The sequence below is a fragment of the Rousettus aegyptiacus genome, unplaced genomic scaffold (assembly GCF_014176215.1).
Source record: "Rousettus aegyptiacus isolate mRouAeg1 unplaced genomic scaffold, mRouAeg1.p scaffold_m13_p_5, whole genome shotgun sequence".
NCBI classification, from domain to species: Eukaryota; Metazoa; Chordata; class Mammalia; order Chiroptera; family Pteropodidae; genus Rousettus; species Rousettus aegyptiacus.
In genome coordinates, this window is record NW_023416308.1 from 112,521,627 (window position 1) to 112,530,758 (window position 9,132).

Genomic DNA, 9,132 nt, shown 5'->3' on the forward strand with positions numbered 1-9,132 from the left:
AGTTTGATTCCCACCTCAATTCTTTTCTGCTACAGTGGGCTGCCCAACTTGCCTGGAGACTGGGGGCCGCAGTTGCACATACAATGGGAGAGACCTCCATTTCCCATTTGTTCCCTTCCGGAGGAGACCATGTGTGAGTAGCTTTGAGGAGCAGGTCATGCCTGCTCAGTATGGGAGCTGTTGGAGTAATGACAGAAGCGCTCAGTTAATTGATCAGATTTGGCTGTAGCAGTGCCAGTTCCCTTGGGGGGTGGTATGGTGGAAAGATGGTGAGCACTGGGGCCAGACTGGGCTGTATCCTTGTCTGAATTCTGCTACCTACCAGCTGGTTGATGCAAAGCACAAGGGAGCCCCACATGCTAGCTCTCTTTCTCCCTCCTTCATGGCTCCTTGGTGACTAAGGAAATATAAGGCTTGGTGCGGCAGAGTGAGAAAACAGCTACTGGTGTACAGTTTCTCAAGAACATTAAAATTCAACTCAGTAGCTAAGAAAAAGAAATGAAATGTAAAAATCAGTTCAACTGGTGTCCCACCCAAGGCCAGCGAGAGTGGTACACAGCCATCATCTGTCAGGTACCTCCTGTCCTGGAGCTGATTGGCAGGAGGGTCACGTGGACTTCGACGCCCAAATCGGCTGGCTCTTCCGTAAGTATTGGTGGGTTTCCTTGAAACAGGTAGTTGGAAGAGGAAAGGCAACAACCCTCTGGTCACATGATGCTTGAGGCATGTATTCATTCTTTCACGGCACTGACATAGTTCCTGCATGCAGACTACCCTCCACTGACAATTTTTCCGTTGGCAGCATAGTGATGAGTAAACAGGGACACTGTCTTCGAGGAATTTAGGTTGATACGTGTGTGTGTGTATGTGTGTGTGTGATAGTATATACAAACAAATAAATATCTGACCGATGACAATGAAGCTGTGACAAAAAAAAAAAAAAAGCCAAGGGAGGGCCAGAGAGTGGAGGGCAGTGGAGGGAGCTACGTTTTTGGGCGGGTGGTCAGAAAGGGCCTCTCCGTTGAGATGACCGGATGCAGAGAAGTGGAGGGAGTGCGGGGCGAAGCCACACAGAACGGCAGAGGGGACGAAAAGAGCGAAGGCCTCGAACCTTCACTTAACGTGGTTGCCTTTGACCCGTAGACTAGCCCTGCAAATGTGCATGCTACGCCCTTTATCCGAAGATGACAGTACTGCAACGTGGCACGATTTAGTGACTTCCCCCACATACAGCGAGTACCTGATGGAGGTAGGCTCAAACTTAGCTCCTCTAATTCTGGAAACTGTGCCGTGAGCTCAGGGTTTGTTTGCGTGCCTGAGCGTGAGATATGGTATTGCTGTCATGTTGCGCTGAGCAAGGAAGTGCCATGTGGGGAGCAAGAGCAAAGAGGAAGCGGGGAGCCGGACCCTGGGCTTCATTTCCGGGACGACTCAGGGCCCCTTCTGGACCCACCCACCACCGCCTGCTCATCTTGGTTTGGTGGTTGTTTTCTGAAATCATTGTCTGGATCTTAGTAAGTTCATTTTCGAACTCCTTTCGCCTTTGGGGACAAGTCTCTCAGAGGCCAGGTGCAGAGAACTGAAACCGGAAGGCGTCCAGGCCTCTCGCCGTGTTTGTCACATGGCTGCGCAAGCACAGAGCTGCGGGAACCTAGTTCTGATTTCCCTCCATGGGCCCCAAACTGGTTTTTCATATTTTTTAGGGATAATCTTAGCCCAGGGGGCACCATCTTTTGAGGACACCAAATTAGGTCAAGTTCCTGTGTGGCCTCTCTCCTTATTCAGTGATTGTCCCCTATGACTCTGTCCCGTTGGCTCTTTGTTTCCTATGTGTCCCTTGGCTGATAAGTTTTCCTAGCCTTGGAGAGGAAGCCAGTGTGGTTAATAGGCCTGGGAGCCTCGCCGTGCCCCTGCAGGTCACCGGGCCCAGTGGGGGAATTCTGTCGGCAGGGCACCGAGACACAGAGACATTAACCGCACAGGCAGCCAGTGTGCCACTCGGTGAGAGGAAGCGACAGAAGGAGATGGCAAGGTGTGGGGGTGAAGCGCAGACTTTCGTGTCCCATACGGTGTTGGATCCCATCTCTGCCACATACTCGTTAACTGTCTCTGAGTATGAAACCCAGGAATGAAGGTCGTAGGTCATAGGACCATAGGATCAATCTAAACCCAGCAGAATCTGGCCCCCCATCTTTTCCTTTATTCGGAGGGAGGCTCATCTGTCTACCACACATGATTTGAACTCTCTGAGGTGAGGCTCAGTTTGCCCTGAAACTCTTGCCCCCGAAGTTCTCCTCATTTAACTCCCTTCTGCTGACTTAAAGGGTTCCATCAGAAACGCATTCCACTGGTTAGGCATTGCCCTCTGTCTAAATTTTTTTTCCTTGCATTTCAGTCGGACTGGGATTTGAAGATGCCAAGTAGTCTAATGCCTGAATGCAGTCTTAACCACTTTGCCCTCCTGTCTCCCGTGGACCTCACGGCCTCTTCTCACCGATTTGTCTTTCGCGTCTCTCTTCCCTGGCTTACCGGAACGCTTCATTCTCCTGCTGACCTTGGTTTTGTCAGTCAGAGATTACCTTGCCCCTCGCCCCGCATGCTGTGATCTGATTAGGAAATCATTTCTTGATCTCACTTGTCTTGTCTTCCTTCTGGGCCACATGAACTGTCCCCACGCTCTGTTCTCCCAGATAACTAACTCATCACATCCCTGTGGTGTCACTTGAATGCTTCTCTATCTGCCCTGAAACATCATGGGCTCTTCAAGGACAGGGCTCATAGGACATTTGGTTCTGGTGCCCAGCACAATGCCAGATACCCAGGGGCTCCTTGGTGAATGCTTTTATGAGGCAGTGGCAGGCATGGAAGCCTGGGTAGACTTCAGTAAATTACAAATTACTAGTCAAAATGCTGTTGGCTTCAGAATGTACTAAAGATTAGATAATTGTGGGATTCTTTTTTTTCTTTTAATGAATGGAAGTGAATTAATGTATATATCAGTAAATGAAGTAATGGGGCATTCATTTAATAATTTTATTTATTTAAACTTTTTGACTGGTTTTCTTAGTATAACAATTTAATCCACTCGACAGCTTGAGTTAATTTCTTGAGTCTTTCAAAGAACACAGTTGGGTATTGAGCTGCAGGGGAAGAACTGAGGCGATGATCCCTAGGATCATTTAGTCTAGATATTAGGCTTTTGATTTGGAATTCAAGAAAGGGTCCCCTTGTGCTTTGCTCATTGAAGATTAGGGTCAGGGGGCAGGGAGATGCAATGAAGACATGCTTGGCATCCGTGCAGGATGCAATTGCTCATGGGTCCACCCTACACCTTCCTGGGTATCAGTTGTCCCCTCTCATCTCTCTGCAGAACTAGAAAGAACAGATACTTGGCCACAGTTTGGCTTCTTGGTGGTGGCAGGGTGGTATGTGTGTCCATCAGAGAGGACAAGTATGTTTTAACACAGCGAGACACTGTTTTTTGCTCATGTCACAGTGCAAAGTGGGTCTAGGACGAGAATTGAGAAATTACAGCCCATGGGCCAAATTCAGCTCCAGCCTTTTTTTTTTTGCATGGCCCATGAGCTAGGAATGACTCGTATATTTTTAAAGGGTTTTAAAAACCATGAAAACCCAAAGAAGAATATATGGCAGAGCTTGTATGTGGCACACAAAACCTAAAATATTTACTCTCTGGCAGAACAAGTCCGATGACCCTACTCCAGAAGGCAGCAGTGTTTTCCTTGGGGATCCAGGCTTCTCCGGTCCTGCGGTTCCCCCATCCCCTGAGGTCTCAAAGTCTTGAGAATTTAACCCGCGAATGGGGGGGAAGAGTGAGGAAAGCACACTTACTTCCCACGCTGAGGAAGGGGAAGGGCGCACCTATCGTGTGTGTGTGTGTGTGTTTGCGTGTAAAACATCCCACTTCTTTCCCCCTCCTTCGGCTATTGAGTAATAAAAGCAGATTTTTCAATGTAACTTATCTGGACCTGATACAACTCCCCTTCTGTTCTGCCGTCCTCTGTCTAAGTCAGGGATCAGGAAACTGAAACTATTATAAGGCAATACCTTCTCTGTAGCAGCCCCCATTCTGGATGCTGGGGGGGGGGCAGATGCTCTGTGCCAGGATGGTCTCAGCATCGCCATGGGTCTCGGTACAGAGCAAGTGCCCTGTACATGTGTCGGTCTGAACTGCATGCCAGTTTGGAAGAATGAGGGATGGACAAGTCTTTCTAGTGAAGACAGGAACATCAGACTTGAGTCGCAGCTGAAAGGACTGGTAAGATTCAGAAATAAGAGTATCGAGTCATGGATGACGCAACCAAGCTAGTAAATTGCCGAGACTGGCTCACTTCTGGATCTGTTTGACTCTGAATCTCATGCTCCTGCCGACTGTGAAAAAGAATGACCATTTCAGAGAACTTTACAATGGAAACTGTACTGTGTCTATAACACAGAGTCGTGTCAGACTTCTACAGCAGTGAGTATCCCTGTGAGGAGGGCACCTGGGCAGAGTGAGCCCTCTTCCTGAACTGCTGCATGGTAAGTCAAATTGCCAGCCGGAGGATGGTGCAGGATTTGTACCCTGAAATTACCTGGAGCCAACGGGACAGTGAACATGAGGGGCTGCAATGCAATCTTTCAGCCAGAAAGCTGGTGTTTATAAACCACACACAGTGGGGATGTTGGGGCACGGACTTAGGTGTGGTGAAGGCACACGTGGGAATCGGAAGCCTTTGACCTTGTTTATTTTCTGATTGTGTATCTCTATATGCTTTTATTGCCAGGAAATCATGGCATGTTAAATCAAGGAAACTGCTTAATAATTTATGGGGAAAGAGCAAGGGTTGCAGATTCTGGCAAACCCGGATTCAAATTTCAGTTCAGGCATTTTGGACTGTAGACAAAACACTATTTTTTTTTTTTTTTCCCTGCAAAGGGTCAGAGATATTAAAGAATTTGCCCAAGGTTATAGAACTGGTATGTAATCATTTCAGCAATCTATGGCTTCTTAACAAAGCACTTCAAAACTTAGTGGCTTAAAGTAACAATGATCATTTATTTAGCTCACAAATTTGCAATTTGGGGAGCACTCAGTGTCAGCTGAGCCAGCTCGACTGGGGGATGAGGGACCTATTCTTCAGATGGCTTGCTCACCTGGCTGGCATGTTGGCGCTGGCTCTCAGTGAGGATTCAGCCAGGGCTGAGGGCTGGAGACCCTTAGTCCCTCCACTGGGATCTTTCCACAGGCATCTTGGGCTTCTTCACACCATGGTGGCTGGGTTCCAAGAAGCAGGAAGAAGAAATAGTTTCTCATGGCCCGGTCCTATAAACTGGCACAGTATTTTGTTGTCCAGCAGTCACAAAGCCCAGATTCAAGGGGAGTGACCACACTTGTTAATGGAAAGAGTGCCAAAAATTGTAGGCTATATTTTTAAACTGCTCCAGAAATGGAGACAATATATTCTCGCATTAGATCCTAAAACAAGGAAGGATCTGTATTATCTGTTTTTAAAAAATGACGTTATTTCGTGATTCTCCACATATTTCAAGTGGAGGTCGGAGCTTGCACTCAGGCTTAATCCTGTGGATTCGCTCTCTTAATAACTCTAGTCACTCTCCATGCTTAGCGACCACGGCCGCCATCACTCCTAGCTATACCTGCAACAGCCTCTCAGTCTGGTCTTCCTGCCTCCCATCTTGATCCTCTCCAAACTCATCTCAGCACAGCACACTCGCCCCACCTGAGGGCAGAAAGTATAGCCTTGCTCCCCTGCTGAGAAATCTTCAAGGCTCTCATTCACCCTCAGACTGAAGCTTTGTCCACTCTCTGGACTTGGTCACTAGCGCTTCATGATCTTGTTCCAACCCCACTCCTCAAACTTAAGAATAGCCATCTCCCCTCCATACTCTATTACAGGAGAATCAACACGTAAAATTTCTCTAATATTTATTGACATAAAGACAATGCTAAGTGCTTTAGAGGAATTATCCAATTTAAAATTTCACAGCTCTTTAGTTAGGTCCTTTCGTATTTGAAGTCAGGTACGTTTGATCAGGAAGCCGAGCTCTTAATCTCTATGGTGAACTGAATCTGCTTGAAGTTTTCCAAATGCACAATCTTCTCCCTGGTGTCTGAGATTTTATCCATATATCTCCTCCACTTTACTATCTTTTTTCTCACTAACTTATACTTATTTTGCAGGTTCTAGTTTAGACAGCCATTCCTCCAAGAAGATTTCTCTGATTGCTCAAGACTGGTCAAGCTTCCCTTCTATTTATTCCCATAATATCCTGTCTTATTTTTGTCTAGCACTTTTTATTTTGTGCTGAAACTGTCTAAGAGAGTAAAGAGAGTGTCTTGACTTTACTTTCCTCTTCTGAAACGGAAGATATTCAGTCCGACATCCTCACAGATCCTCTTTGAGTGGTCATTATCTACAAGACTATGAGTCTACTGAGCTCTCACTCCCAACATGCAGCCACATACCCCAAACTGGACGCACGTTACAGAGTTTGTCATGGCGGGCTTTGCAGGGGCGCATGAAGCACGCTTCCTCTTCTTTACACTCTTCCTTGCCATGTACCTGTTTACCTTGGTGGAGAACTTGGCCATCATCTTGGTGGTGAGTTTGGACCATCGGCTATGGCGACCCATGTATTTTTTCTTGACACACATGTCCTGCCTTGAAATTGGGTACACCTCGGTCACGGTGCCCAAAATGTTGGCTGGTTTTATTGGGGTAGATGGGGGCAAGAATATCTCCTATGCTGGCTGCTTGTCACAGCTCTTCATCTTCACCTTCCTCGGGGCAACTGAATGTTTCCTACTGGCTGCCATGGCCTACGACCGCTATGTGGCCATTTGTATGCCTCTTCGATATGGGGCCTTGGTGTCCTGGGGCACTTGCGTCCGTTTGGCTGGTGCTTGTTGGCTGGTGGGCTTCCTCACGCCCATTTTGCCCATCTACTTCTTGTCTCAGCTGACATTTTGTGGCCCCAATGTCGTTGACCACTTCTTCTGCGATGTCTCGCCCCTGCTAGCTTTGTCCTGCTCAGATGTCACCCTGAAGGAGACCACAGACTTCTTGGTCTCTCTGACGGTACTGTTGGTCTCCTCTGCAGTCATTTCTGTGTCCTATGGCAACATTGTCTGGACGCTGCTGCACATCCGCTCAGCGGCTGAGCGCCGGAAAGCCTTCTCCACCTGCGCAGCTCACCTGACTGTGGTGAGCCTCTTCTATGGCACGCTGTTCTTTATGTACGTACGGACCAAAGTGGCCTCCTCCATCAACTTCAACAAGGTGGTGTCTGTCTTCTACTCCATTGTCACACCAATGCTCAACCCTCTCATCTACAGTCTTCGAAACAAGGAAGTGAAGGGAGCTCTGAGCAGAGCCTTTTCCCTCAAGTCTTGGAAAGGTCAGTGATGGGGCAGGTGGGATCCAGTTTCCTTGCTTTGGCTTTAGAAGGAGAGTGGTGAGGACTATGGAATGGAGCAGCGGCCTAAGTAGTCAAGAGTTATGGTAAAGTAAAATGCGAATCTGCTATAATGAGAGAGACCTAACTATAAGGGAGCTGAGAGAATGAAGGAGATTTTCTCTTCCTGCAAGAGTCCAAAGTTAGTATTCTAGGTTAGTGGGTGGCTCTGCTCAACAGGCACACAGGATCCAAGTTCTTTCCATTTTGTGGAGTCGACATCCCTAAGGCTCATGGGCCAAATTCAGCTCAGCATTTGTTTTTAATGGCTTGTGAGCTAAGAATAGTTTTTATATTTTTAAAAGGTTGAAAAACAAATCAATATTTCATGGCATGTAAACAAATCAATATTTCATGGCATGTAAACATTTTATAAAATTAACATTTCGGTGTCCACACCGAGTTTGATTAGACCACAGGCACACCATGTGAATTGTTTGTGATTATTTTTGTGATGTAAACATAGTTGAGTAGTGACAGAGGCCATTTGCCAACCCCTAACCGAGGGCCTTCTTGTTATTCACATGGTCACCACTGGGACCCAGCAGGCAGGAAAGGTGAGGATGGAGATGCAATAGCCATACACTGAATCTTAAGGTTTCTCTACTGGATACAACAGTCATCATTTCCACTAACTTCTGTTGGTGAAAAGTTAGCCGTAAACCATGTCTAATTGCAAAGGTGTCAAAAATAGTCCAGAGATAAGTAGCTGTATACCCAGACACAATTTAATTATTGTGGAAAAGAGAACAAACTTTGGTAGACAACCAGCAGTTTCCACCACAAAGTCCGCAGACTCACAGCTTATTTTCCATGTGACCCATACACTTATCTTCTCTGTATTTACATTCACTTACTTGAAATCTAGAATAATCCTCCCTCTACACTACATGGTTCTTTGAAAATTGATTTAAAAAGAGCTTTATGGCAACGTCAGCTCACTTGAAATGAGACTTAAAAAGACAATTACAATTCAAGTAGTTGTCTACATGTAGGGAGAGTTGCCTTCCTGAAGACATTTACAATCATCATTTGATTCAAAAAAACGCTGAGCTTGAGACTGGGTGAAGGGGGGGAAAACATATTTTCTATAATTATGTTTCTAAACTGGCCAGTAATGAGCAGATTACAGGATGGTGCCTGAAGCATCACAATCTCTACCCGCAACCCCCAACCCAGGATCTTAGCAGTTGAATTTTTAATAGTTAACAGAGAGGGCAGAAATCACAAATTTTGAAAACCATTTTATTTCTTGAATATTGTATCAGTAAGGTGCTTTATATTCCTTTGGTTCAAATGGCAAGATGCCAAAACAGTGAAAAGATGAAAATCTTTCAGAAACGAATAAAAGAATTCATCCGAATGGAGTAGAAGTAGATACTTTCAGGCACCTGAACTGAGTAGATGTGAACACAAAATGAATTTGACTTTTATTCTTATTATTTACTTATTTATTTATTTAAATTCATTTAATTATTATTATTATTTTTTATGATGAGACTAGTCAATGAATTCTGGTAAGTTTCAGCTGTACATTTTAACAGTAAAGCATGTATGTATATATATTTACATTGTGTGTTCACCTCCCTGAATTTGACTTTTAGGTTTCTGGCTATTGGAAAAAAGCAAAACATACTGGGTATATTAATCAGA

General features: G+C 45.7%; 1 protein-coding gene across 1 annotated transcript; it reads left to right on the forward strand.

The window, feature by feature from the left end:
• The first annotated feature begins 6,463 nt into the window (after positions 1–6,463).
• LOC107518388 (olfactory receptor 6Q1) lies at positions 6,464–7,553 on the forward strand. The gene has a single exon (XM_016159971.2). The coding sequence runs from the start codon at positions 6,477–6,479 to the stop codon at positions 7,428–7,430; it is 954 nt and encodes a 317-aa protein (XP_016015457.2). The 5' UTR covers positions 6,464–6,476; the 3' UTR covers positions 7,431–7,553.
• Positions 7,554–9,132: the final 1,579 nt, after the last annotated feature.